At 34.3% G+C, this 14,139-nt stretch overlaps 1 protein-coding gene and 1 long non-coding RNA gene across 2 annotated transcripts; both read right to left on the bottom strand.

Moving 5' to 3' along the window:
- Window positions 1–5,808: 5,808 nt before the first annotated feature.
- LOC110937825 (AT-hook motif nuclear-localized protein 23) lies at window positions 5,809–6,936 on the bottom strand. The gene has a single exon (XM_022180279.2). It carries the CDS (start codon window positions 6,876–6,878, stop codon window positions 6,093–6,095), a length of 786 nt encoding a protein of 261 aa, XP_022035971.1. The 5' UTR covers window positions 6,879–6,936; the 3' UTR covers window positions 5,809–6,092.
- Window positions 6,937–9,140: 2,204 nt separating this feature from the next.
- On the bottom strand, window positions 9,141–11,931 carry LOC118491199. The gene is made up of 4 exons (XR_004890813.1): window positions 11,773–11,931; window positions 11,149–11,233; window positions 9,547–9,731; window positions 9,141–9,466 (listed from the first exon to the last, which is right to left on the bottom strand). It is a non-coding gene; the product is annotated as an uncharacterized LOC118491199 (long non-coding RNA).
- Window positions 11,932–14,139: the final 2,208 nt, after the last annotated feature.

Here is a 14,139-nt window from a genome sequence, read left to right as displayed (position 1 = left end):
AGACCGTAAAGTAGATCCATGTAAACCGAACATATGAGAGAGAGAGAGAGAGATTCTCCTTATATAATAAAATCCAAGGGAAAAAACGAAGACAAACAAGATATATCTTGCATGGTTGTCTTTGGCATAATGGCATCGTCCATATGGTCTATGCAAAACATGTCTCTACACCAATCAACAGACTTTAGTCCTTATGGGTTGCACGTGTGACTTTTTAAATGTTACACCATTAACTGTATTTGCATCCCCAGCCACATGATTTATTTTTATAATTTTATGTTTACCTCGTATCCTCAAGTGTGAAGGTAAAGTTATCAAAATAAAAAAATTATTGAGGTGGGTCACTCAGCACTTAATTTGGTATTTGTTTTATTACCATTTGGGGTTAAAGGAAAAAGTGAAGCTAAATTATTAATACTTTGAATGCTGAAGTGGAGTTAATCATTGTTCCTCCAAAATTGCATCTTTGCTTTCATGGCAGAATAATATTAATGACTTCTATCAATATCCTAGTATAGTACTCCACATAAACTAGATAGGTTAACACCCATAATGTAGTTGCAAATTTGTTGATACTAAATCTGCAATCGCACACTAGATAATTATAATTTATCGTAGGGTTGTAAATAAACCAAACGTTTATGACTATTTGCGAACTTGTTCGACAGGAAGTTCGTTTATATTCATTTATTTAATAAATGAAACGGACATGAACACATTTTATTGTTCATTTAATTATACGAATAAACATGAACACACGTTTTGTTCGTTTATATATGTTCATAACGTCCGTTTATGTTCGTTTATCTACATTTGTTGATATTTATTCATTTCAATTTAAATAAATAAGTAGTTATATCTATATAAATATTAAACATAAAGAAACTTTCTAACTACTTATGTAAATATAACTAATTGGTATTTGGTAGTTGTGGTTTCTAGTAATAAAATTGGTTCTCCAATGAAATTTATCGTAATTAATCACTAATATATATATAAAATTACTTTATGTTTAGTTAATAAGGTTCATGTGTGTTTATTTATGTTTGTTCAATTATGATCATTTGTGTTGTTTATTGTTTGTTAAATTATGTTCATTAAAATATGTTTGTTGTTTACGTTCGTGAAGTGTTCATTTAGGTTTTAAACGAACGAACATAAACGAACACGAATATGCTTATTTTCTTAATAATGGATATGAACTAAAAAATATGTTCGATTATATGTTTGTGTTCGTTCGGTTCATTTACAAATTTAATTTTTTTGAAATATCACAAGCTAGACAACTTCAGAACTGCCCTTAAAAATTAAGTCAGACACACGCACAAAGATAAACATGGTTTACCTAAATATATGATCATCCGGAGATATGTGAGAAAAATAACTGCGAAGTTTTGGCATGTGGAACCCTAAAACGGACACATATATGCTTCTTTAAAAAGAGTATATAATGTTGGCCTTACTCGGAATGCAAAATTTCCCGTGTTTTACCTAGAAAAATCTTTCATCTAACCATAACAAATTAATTTTTATTTCTGTATTAAGAACTTTGGTATATCAATAGAATGAAGATGTTATTCCATGAAGAACAAGAAAAAAGACCATGATGCCAAGTAGGGCCGTTCAAACCGCCCGTCGCTTGTTCGAAAATTGTTCGGAAAATGCTTGTTCGATTTGACGCTCAGTTGTAAACGAGCTGCTCTGCTCTACTCGGTTCGGTTTGTAAACGAGTCAAGCATGAGCAAAGGTCCGCTCGATCGGCTCTGTTCGGCTCGAATTATTATTTTAATTAGTACATATATTCATATACAGAAACACATACATATATAAACATGTACATACACAAATATAAATTAAATTTATAGTTTTATATATACCACTCTATTATATTGTGGTCCACTATATACAAATTTACAACTACATCTATTCGTACTAGTCCAATCACGCCAATAAAAAAATAATATCAATCTAAAAGTTAAACCCTAAACTGATAGACGATAGTCTGCTTATCGCCTCAATGTTTCATGCCGCTACCCTAAGTCGATCGTCTCCGGCTCTCAACGTCATTGTTCGTGCAATATGACTATCGCTCTTCATAAGAAAAATATATGCTATGCAATGTGTGTTTTTAAAGACATAAAAACTTGAGACCCAATATTGTCACTATCCCTCTCAACAAATTTAAATTGTACGACACGGTTGTCCAAATCGCTCGAACTTCGCTCAACGCTCGCTCGAAATATTTACTGCTCATAAACTGCTCGCTTAATTTGAGGCTCGGTTTTAAATGAGCCGCTCCGCTCGATTCCGCTTGTAAACAAGCCAAGCACGAGCAAATGTCCGCTCAGTTCGGCTCGCCTCGGCTCGTGAACAACCCTAATGCCAAGACTAGCTACAAGCAATGGTCTTGATCATGCCAACATACATTCATATGCATACCCATAGTAAACGTTGCATGTTCTTTTAGAGTTAACTACCATTTTCGTTATTGTCGTTTGTCCAATTATGTTAGTCTAGGCCAAATTTCAAATTTGTAATATTTTCATCCCAAACATTCTTGAAACATGTTTGTTCCATCTAAAAAACTAACATTTGTTATGCCAGTTTGGTCGCCGTGGTTTTTCCAATTATGCCAGCGCGTTTTAACAGACATTAGTTTCTACGAAACTAGAATGTTTCAAGAATGTCAGGAACGAAAATAGTTCAAATTTAAAAATTGTCATGAACTGACATAATTAGCCAAACCTACTAAGGAAAGTTAAAGGTAAGAGCCATGAGTTGTCCTTACATGGTGATATTTATCTAATGGTAATATTAAAACCCTAATCTAGATACACAAGTTAGGGCTTTTTTCTTCCAAATACTTGTCAAGATTTGTATCCAGCAATCATGTTATTGATATGTTTGACTAAATATATAAGTATCACTTCGTTATAAAAAGCCATGAAATAATGGTAAAAGAGTTGAACTTTGTTAAGTTATTCATACTTTTTTTAACAAAGCTTTTATCGAATTTAAGCTTGTATATAAAAATGACTTTAACGTATCTAGTGATTCAAACTTAAGCATGAAAGGACTCACCTAAAGCTCTTATCGTGATTTTACCGTTGGTACCCACTAAGGGATTATTGATGAATCCGTCTGTTAGTAAAAAAAAAAAAAACTCAACCTTTTTTTGTAGCCAAACATGTGTATATATTAGAATATATATATATATATATATATATATATTTTTTACAAACATGGTGTAATGATCTATTACTTTTCTTTTACCTTTTTCGTTGGTAAAAAAACACTTAACTTTTTTTTTTTAGCGAAACATGTGTATATATATAAGAATATATAATTTTTTACACACATGGTGTAATGATCTGCTACTTTTCTTTTTACTTTTTCTCTAATCCTTCGTTGGTAAAAAAACACTTAACTTTTTTTGTAGCGAAACATGTGTATATATAAGAATATATACTTTTTACACACATGGTGTAATGGTCTATTACTTTTCTTATACTTTTTCCCTAATCCGTGGTTGGTAAAAAAACACTTAACTTTTTTTTAGCGAAACATGTGTATATATAAGAATATATATTTTTTTACACACATGGTGTAATGCTCTATTACTTTTCTTATACTTTTACCCTAATCCGTCATTGGAAAAAAACACACTTAACTTCTTTTAGCGAAACATGTGTATATATAAGAATATATAATTTTTTACACACATGATGTAATAATCTATTACTTTTCTTTTACCTTTTCCCTAAGGCTGTTGGGTATGGTGACGGAGATGAAGCCGGCGACGGGATGAAGACGGAGGGGGCGGCGTGGGAGGACGGGCGTCGCCGAGGGGGGGGGGCATTGTTTTGCTCCGTCCTGGACGTCGGAATACCGACGGAGACGACGCCATGTCATGAAGACGGAGGGGACGGCATGGAGGCTAATATGCGTTGATGTAGCTTATATATACTTGAAATTTGTTGTCATCGAATATATTTTTTTTCGTATTCTTAAGATAGTTAGATCGGGAATAATAATCTTTATATAAATATTTAAGCTTTTCAAACAAAATTCGAGTCTATCATGAATCCTTCTCGATCCAATATTTTTGCATCATAAAAGTTTGTTTAGCTATGAAGCCAAATTCGAGTTCAAGTAGAGCTAAAAATTTGTTAAATTCAACAACTCAAGTACTCATAATCATGAGGAGATATGTAGAAGATAATGATTCCTATACTAAACACATTTAATGGAGACTGTAAACATTAAAACTTTATTCAGTTTTTAAAATAAAAAAATAAAAAGCCAGAGCATCTATTCAGGAAAAGGGCTAGATCTTCACATGCCCAGATTATTATCCCCGAGAACACATGTTTATCCATTGAATTCAGCAACGAACTAATTAAGAACCCAGCATGGACACTACTTAAATAAAACATAAAATAATAAAAGATAAAAAATAGGGTTTTTATTTATTTATTTAATCCATAACATTATATGTAACCAACATATAGAAAACTAATCAAATAGCGAATTCAGTGGATGATTTAAGACAATATAAGATAGCGTTTGGTATGAAGGAATGGAAGGTGGAATGGAATGGATCATTCTGATGGAATGAAAATAAACATGTTTGGTTATCATGTGGTAATGGAATGGAGCATTCTAAGGGAATGTAACTCCTTCCAAATATAATAATTTTCATTCCTTGGTATGTAGGTGTTTTTTTTCCATTCCCTCAAGGAATGGAAAGAAATATGTTGTTGTTATTATTATTATTATTATTATTATTGTACTTATACTTTTATTTGTATTTATATTTATATTTATATTTATATTTATATTTATATTTATATTTATATTTATATTTATTAATATTCATACTAATATTAATATATATGAAAAATCTATTACTAATTTTTTATCATTAATATATTATTATTATTATTATTATTATTATTATTATTATTATTATTGAGTCAATTATATTTTTGTCGTTTTTAATACAGTTGTGTTTCGTTACTTCATCTTTTTTTGTTTATCAAATTGTACAAAGTAATAATTCATTCTATTCACATATGAGTAACCAAACATCACAATGGAATGGAATGATCCATTTCATTCCGTTGTCCATTCCATTACCTCGTCCATTCCATTCTCTCATCTATTCCATTACCCCATACCAAACAGACCCTAATATTCATACATCAACATACAAATGTTCATAGGCTCCCAAAAAGTTATTGTGAAATAATATTATTTTGGAGCATTCGAATTCGAAATAGTATAGAATAAACAAAAAAAATTATAATCTAATCTGCAAAAATATCGACTTCAGAAAATGAAAACATTCACTTTTGACTTTGCAGATCAGAAAAAAAAAAGTCATATTTTGCGGCATACATCTTAGATCTAAGAGTGTTCCACAAAAATTGTACAAGAGCAAAAATTGAAACCATAATAACAGTTTGTTACAAATATGTAAACATAAAATATTGTTAAATAATCCCTTTGAATGTTGAAATTGTTGTGATTTTCTACATATAAAAACTTAAACTATTGTTTCTTATCGTCTAATGTTTTCTGATTATTAAAAGTCAAAATTGATTGATTAAACTCTAATCAATACAATATATTATATGTTAGATTCCAAGAACTGATAAAGAAGATTAATTAGTTTAATATTCACGTTGATGTTAGAATAATATATTGTCGTCTTATGCAAAACGTCATTGTATTAAATACGTGACCATCTTTACACATTTTTATATTATAATTAAAGAGCTCATCAACCCCAATAAAGAAGATTAATTAGTTTAATATTCACCACACTTGTTGCAAATTAAACTAAAGCTTGCTTTTCAAAAGATCAAAATAATTTCACAAATACAGACGAAGATAACCATTTGATCTTACTTCACAAATTTAAAAAAACCTAAAAACCCTAATGAAATGAAAAAAAAAAAAAAAAAAAAGATAAAGACTTGAATCACTTGATGATAAATGTTGATGATAAATGTTGGTAAATGGTCACTGATGAATGATGATAACTTTTAACATTTAAAGTTTTAATTATCATACTCTCTGACCTTATTTTATCCGAACGGAGGCCTGCTAGCGGCGTTACCGGTCCAACCACCACCATCCACCGGTAACTGAACATTTGGCATATTAAGTGGCAGGTTAAAAAACGGTAAACCCATGGAAGACGGGTCAGGAAAGTGGTGACCACCACCACCACCACCATCACCATCCCCATCACCACCAGCACCAGCACCACCACCGCTACTCGCAGCCGCTTCATCTTCATCCAACGGCAGCCGTTCATACGCCACATTCGTAAACGAAGCAGCAATAACAATCACTGGCCCAGAAGCCACAAGAGCACCCGCCACATTACCACCAACAACCTGACCTTGTCCACCAGCCAAATAAATGGTTAAACTAGTAGCACCCGGTGGAGCCGGTGGAGGCAAAAAAGAACCCGACAGTGACAATATCTCAAACCGGCCATGAAGCGTGAGGACAGAACCCGCAGCAGCCGGTTGCCGGAGAGTAACATTATTAACCGTACCGGTACCACTCACAATACAAATCCCACGTTGCCGTTTTCTAGCATAATCAGCAACGGCTTCAAACACATCACACCCGTTGCTTATTTCAAGAATATGAGCTCTAAGAGTGTTAGCACTTTCACGGGTGATAATAACCGGTGGTTTTGGTTTGTTTTTGGAACCAGGAGGACGGCCGCGGGGGCGGCGACCGGAGCCGTCACCGGAACCGGGGGTTGTTTGGTTGGTGTCATCTTCAGAGTCTTGAGGGATTTGGAGGTGGAGATCAGGGTGATGGAAAGAAGAAGAAGTAGGGTTGTTGGTAGCCATATTGTAGAGAAATAATATTGAGGTACAGAGAAGAATAATAAAGTATGATGGAGTGGAGGAAATTTAGGTTTTAAAAAACAACACATGACAGCATAATAATAATAATGAGTATGAAGGCGGGTCAAACGGTACTGAAAGCAGAGTTAAAAATGGTGGGAAAACACGCGAAAGCTAGTTAGGATAATTAACATGCCTTTGTCTCTCTGGCGTTTGACACGTTCGGCTCATTGGCGTCGGAGACGGTTTGATTTTTTACTAGAGTTCAGCGTGTGGTCCACAACAACTTTTCGACCCCTCAGGGGCGAGACTTTGTTTTTAGTAGATTAGGATTTTCTATTCAGAAGGGGATTGCGGCGCAGTTTGTTGCCCGTCTACCTGCTATTCTTGTGTAACTTGCCCTGTTGATTGAATGAAAATTTAATTTTTCCAATAATAATAATAATAATAATAATTATAATAATAATAATAATAATAATAACAATAATAATAATAATAATAATAATAATAATAATAATAATAATAATAATTCTTTTTTCTATTACATGATGGAGAGTTTGAGAAAAGGAAAGCATAACCCTAGTTGAAGTTTTTGGTTTTCATGCCACTGCTGTAAAATGATGTTATAACCAACTTAATAGATTGTGTTGAAAATTTGAATAGTGTACTTGTGTAATTTTGCTATTTTCAGTCAGTGATAATTAGATACTCATTGGATAAAATAATTTGTGAGTAACAACAATAAGTTTTAGACTTTTAGTTATTATTGCAAAAAATATATATCGAAATCCGCTTCCTAGATTTGATGTTTGGATTTTATTCTATTCTAATACGTAACATGAATATTTTTATATATTGATGAAATTGGCAAATATATTTTATTATGTTAATAAATGATAGTAGGAGGTATAACGACGATAATTGTTAATTGGATTATTGGAAATTAATTATGATATATGTTTTTTTATAACACTACCTATAACAAAACTCTAAACATATTCCTAAATTTCTAAACATATTCTTAAACTTAACTAATCAATGTAGTTCTTTATTTTATTTTTATATTTGCTCTTTCTTAAAACTCATCTTTATTCTGTTTTTTTACCAACAATTACACACTCTCTCCTTTACATCTATTTTACTCCTAACATAACTACATTATAATTATACTCTTTCTGCTCTACATCTACTTTACTCTTAAAGTAACTATATTTTCACTAAGTCATGACTTGAACTCACAATCACTTTGTTAAGGAACACGTCCCTTTATCACCAATGTCCCCTTGGGGACCTTTATCTCTAACTTTTGTTCTTTATTTTAAAACTCGTCACGTCCGATTCTCCGTATCTACCTTTATTTAATTAAATAATACTTTCATGTTCTTTTTTTTCTATTTTTCACTCACAATCACTTACAAATAGTATAGAGAGTGATATAAAGATAAGTAGTAAATCTTTATGTTTAAAGACTCACTCTAGCATCGATATATTTTATCTCTATTTTAGAGAATCGAGTGGTGGAAGGATTTATGTAGTTATTTACTATTTCGCCTACATAAGATTTGAAATTACAACCATTTGGTTGGGGAAGACACTAATTTACCATCTTGATCTCTTCTTGGGGACCTTTTCTACACTCACAAATATTTATAGGGACTGATATAAAGATAAATAGTAAATCTCCATATTTAGAAAATCATCTATATATTTTTCTCTGTTTTAGAGAAACGGGTGGAGGAAGGATTTGGGTAGTTTTATTTTTCTCTCAAATTTTAAGATGCAGCATGTTTTAGAGATTCCAATATGAATGCCTTAAAACCCACAACCATTTGGGAAGAAGTATCTTTACTATACCTTGATAACGCTAGCCTACAATTTATTAAGAAAATGTATGAAAGGATGATTTGTAAATTTGGCAACAACATCAAATGAGACAAGGCAAGACTTGTCCATTTCCAACTCTTTAGGTCTTAGGGTTCTCGGTGTGGGATCCAGGGAGGGTTCGGTGAAGCCTGGCCTCGCGATTCCAGTGAAGTTTGTTACCCCGGTAAACGGGGACCTCTCTTCAATTCACGAGGAAACTTGGGAACAAGTGACAACGGTCATATGACCTTTATTTAAAATAAAGTAAGTGTTTTTTAAATCCTATAAATACATTCCTCCATTTCACTCATTTTCACACAAAGATTACCATTTCATTCATTCCTTTCTCCAATCTACTACTAACCTTCTCCAAAAATTACCATTTCTCATATTCAATCCACACAACACAAAAAATGTAATACTCATTCCCGTTTTCACCGAATATCTTGAATATCCAGGTGATTTTGTGCCATTTTTTTCTTTTTTTATATATAAAACGAATAGTTTACGAGATTGGGTTAACTGATAACCCAGACAAACTAACATGACAGATTGTTACATATATATATTACAGTCCAAAAACAACAAGGTTCTAGACTCCAAAACTTTGTCATGCATGCCTACGCTTTATCTTTCCTGAAAAAGATGTTTCCAGGGAGATGGTGGTTTAGGAGTGTTCGGTTCTTTGCGTGCTTGGTCTTTCATTTGGTTTCCCGCCTTTTTATAACCTGTCATAATCACCAAAAACGATTAGTGTTTATATTTCATTTGTGTTAACGGATCTAAAAATGACAAAAGAAAGTATAACTGGGGGTCGTCGGGTATCGCGACAGAAACGCCTTCAGATGTATTTTGCTGCGACGACTAAATATGTGCACTTTACGGAAGCGTGCACTCTGTTGTAGCGTGCACTCTGCTGAAGCGTGCACTTTTGCTGTAGCGTGCACTTTGCTGAAGCATGCACTTCACAAACTTTTCCTTTTAAGCCTCAACCTGATATTCACAATAGGGACCCGGTTTCTTAAATTTCTAATTCTTTTGTTCGGTTCAGCGTTTTACCCAACCGACCTGTTAAGAAGGCATAGAGTGTTCTAGCTCAAGGCTCCTATACTATTTGTCAATGTTTTCCCCATACTTTCTTTTGGATAAGCATATTACTTAAACTCATTATCTGAGAGCACTTTAGTCAATTTAAAGCCTTTTACCAAACTGGGAGAAGTTTACAAGTTTAAATGAAATATATTGGGCACATTTAACTCGTCATCTGATTAAGATTTATTTGTCCTTTAGGACATAAAGGTTTTCAATGGCCTTGTATTTTAAAATCATTTAGCCATATTTTTACATCATAGACATTCTTGACTCTAAGGGTCATCCCAATTACTAGTATAACCACACTTGAGGTGGACAATTACCCAGTTTTGGCTCAACCATATTTAGTCGTGTCGTAAAGCCCTTTTCAAAAGTATAACTTGTGATTCTCTTTGCCAGTTCATGGCAATGCATGCCTTTACATTATGCTTACATGTAAGTATGAAACTTAACAAGACAAAGCATTAACTACCAAGTTCAAATGGTGATAATACATTGGTTACTCATGTCCATTTGATCCATTCTTGGTTACCCTTTTGGCATCTCAACCTAATAATTTATTGTTTATCACTAATATGAGATTCAACATCATTCTTACCCATTTAACCCATTATGGTTTATACCATAGGGTCTCGTCTTATCAAAATATTGTTTGTCAACAAAAGTGATTTAACACGATTCTTACCCATTTGAAATGTTATGGTTTATACCATAACGTCCCGTCTTATCAAAATATTGTTTGCACCAAAAATGTTTTAACACAATTCTTACCTATTTGACCCGTTATAGTTTATACCATAGGGTCTCGTCTTGTCAAAATATTGTTTGTCACAAAAGTGATTTAATGCCAGTTTTACCCATTTGACCCGTTACACCATAGGGTCTTATCTCTATAATTCTTTGTTTAATCACCAACATGTGATTTACTTACCATTTTACTCATTTGACCTGTTATGGTTTACCCCATATGGTCTTATTTCCAAAGTTCTTTGTTTAGTCACCAACATGTGAGTTACTTACCAATTTAACCATTGACCCATTATGGTTTACACCATAGGGTCTTATTTTCAAAGTTATTTATTTAATCACTAAAGTGTCACTTACTTATTATTTTACCTATTTGATCTGTTATGATTTACACCTTAGGGTCTTATTTCCAAAATTCTTTGTTTAATCACCAACGTGCGATTTAGTTACCATTTGACCTGTCTCACGATTCTCACCATGGGTCTCATCTTTACAATTTCTCATTTATCCCCAAAATGTTTCTCATCACATAAGTTATGGTTTTATTTTAGGAGGTGTAAGCTTTACTTACCTTGCGTCCCTTCAATCTTCCTCTCGCACTTGACCGACTTGACCCATTCCTTTCCAAGCTCCCACCTAGCTTGTTAAGAGTCAAACTATCACATCATATCCACAAGATAATTAGATTAGCCATTTAATACCATGACCATCAAACTTATAGATATTTATACTTCATTTATCATTCAATTCTATTGTAGGTTAGTTTGACTGATAAAAGTCAAACTGCCTATTGTCATACATAGATACATATACAATTTGGTAAAACTCACTTAGGCATTTTAGTGAACACTTGGTGAGCATCATTATTAAGCCATCATATTAGGTTAATCTGCCAACCAAAATTATCATGTATCTTCAACTCAACAAGTTCATACGCTTAATAGCATCAAGTTAACATAAACTTCTAATTATCGTGAGCTAAATCATAATTTTAACCAATTAATAACAGGTTCATCTTTAGTGTCAAAAACCTATTTCTAGACACATATGAACACCTATCCAAACCTCCAAATCATTCAAGTATTCACACATACTAGCAAGTATAATGATCATAAACATTAATATAACATCAGTTTCATCCTTATATCAAAATCCATTAAGCATCAAGCTTATCATACGCAAATTCATCGCATACCTAAGGTTTAGATGGTGCTAGAGGGTTAAAATCTTCAAACATGCAAGGAAATTGCTTGGATTATACCTTCAATTCACTGATTTTGTGACTTGAATTCTGGAGAGGATGTTTCCCCTTCTCTCTCTAGAACACGCCACACACACATATACATTTTTCTGATTTTTATTTTCAGCGAGTAAACTGCAATTTTACCCCCTGAGGTTCGGGGTCATTGGCATGTCTACCCCCCTAAGGAAATAATTGCAATTTTACCCAGTGTTGCAAAAGTCGGATTCCTCGGCCGAGTACTCGGCGAGTACTCGGTCCTCGGACCTCCACCTTGGCGACTTCCTCCTAGGCGGTCTCAACTAGTCGGCCTCGGGAGTACTCGGTCCTAGTCGGCGCCTAGTCGGCCTAGTCGGAGCCTAGTCGGCCTAGTCGGAGCCTAGTCGGCCTAGTCGGTCTAGGCGGTCAACGTGGTTTGTTGACTTTTAATCGGTCAAAGTCGGTCAAAATCGGCCTACTCGGCCTTGTACTCGGACTACTCGGCCTTGTACTCGGACTACTCGACCTTGTACTCAGACTAGTCGGACTTGTATTCAGAATATTTGAACTTTAAACATGTTTCATTTTAAATTATACCCAGTTGACATGCATTATGCTTATTTTAACACATAAATAATATATAACTATTAATTTTATTTATATTTACCATGTCCGCGTACTCCCCGAGTACTCTCCGAGTACTCCGATTACTCCCAACTCCCCAGTCGGCCGACTAGGGACCGCCTAGCGACTTTTACAACACTGATTTTACCCCCCACTGTTCAATGTTATGTCGCAACCTTACCCCCCGGCCTCAAATTTGTTGACTAATTGTGTTGACTATAACTTGAAATGACTATAATGCCCTTTCATATTACCCCCTGTGTTTTGTACTACTCTGTAATATTACCCCCTCCCACCACTCCCACCGCCATTCACCACCACAACCACCACTGCCACCACCCTCAACCACCTCCAGCCACCCATAAAATAATTTGACATTCACCACCTCTGTTTTATCTATTTACAAATAAACAGAAAGCTTCCTCTTTCCATTTATCTATTCTTTAATGAAATGTGTTTGCTTTAACTTCCACATTTTTACCACTTTTAAACCACCCCAAAAACAGAAAACCGAGCATCCTCTGTTTTATATTTTTGCCAGTTACTTCCTTTTCATGCTCTGTTTTTTATAAAAAAAGAGAAAATGGAGAAGCTTTTCACAATGGGATTTATTACGGAATTTTTTGTGGGTGCACAGTATGACATTGCAGGGCAACTTATGTTGATCTGGGGTCAGATCAGGGCGTCATTAGTGGTGCCATTTTTGACGATTTTTATGTATATTACTCTGGTGATGTCGATAATGTTGTTCACAGAAAAGGTTTACATGGCTATCGTGGTTGCAATTAACATGTTGTTCGGTCGAAAACCCGAAAAACGTTTCAAATTTGAACCATTTGAAGATGATGTTGAGCTAGGTAACTCTCTTTACCCTCTTGTTCTTGTTCAAGTTCCAATGTTTAATGTATCCACTAGACTGTCCTCTGAGGCCACAACCGTCGTTACAACGCCACCGCCACCGGAATGAAGAAGGAGGTGGGAGATGGTAAATCGGAGGTCAATGGTGGTGGGTATACGGTTTGAGATTCAACTTACATACCTGAACATTATCAGCAGCAACTACAGTCTTCAATTTGGGATTTCGCCTTTTCTTCAATGAGCACCATGATTTACATCACAAACCCTTAATTTATCACAACTTACATTATTATTGGATTCAATGGGCATGCCAGAGGTGAAAGATACAGAATGCTGGAAGTGGGAGATGGTAAATCGGAGGTCAATGGTGGTTGTCTTTCGACGTGGAGGTTACGGCAGTGGTGGTTGTGTGGTGAATGGCGGTGGCAGTGGTGGCAGGGGGTAATATCACAGAGTGAACAAAACACAGGGGGTAATATGAAAGGGCATTATAGTCATTTCAAGTTATAGTCAACAGATTAGTCAACAAATTTGAGGCCGGGGGTAAGGTTGCGACATAACAGTGAACAGTAGGGGGGTAAAATTGCAATTATTTCCTTAGTGGGGGTAGACATGCCAATGACCCCTAACCTCAGGGGGTAAAATTGCAGTTTACTCATTTTCAGCTCTTTCACATAACATCTTTCATACTTAGTACATATAAGTCCCTTAGGTCAGCATATACATTTTCCTGCATTTTAATTTTCACCTCTTTCACATAACATCTTTCATACTTAGTACATTTAAGTCCCTTAGGTTAGCTAATAACTTCGTTTACCTCTTAGTATTTAACTCATCTTCCAACTATGTTAGATAATTTAG

Source organism: Helianthus annuus, chromosome 4, assembly GCF_002127325.2.
Source record: "Helianthus annuus cultivar XRQ/B chromosome 4, HanXRQr2.0-SUNRISE, whole genome shotgun sequence".
Classification (NCBI taxonomy): Eukaryota; Viridiplantae; Streptophyta; class Magnoliopsida; order Asterales; family Asteraceae; genus Helianthus; species Helianthus annuus.
This window is presented reverse-complemented; position numbering and strand designations above follow the sequence as displayed.

What these genes read in the sequence shown, in the direction of transcription:
- LOC110937825 (XM_022180279.2), bottom strand. Translation starts at nt 6,878, where the DNA reads ATGGCTACCAACAACCCTACTTCTTCTTCTTTCCATCACCCTGATCTC.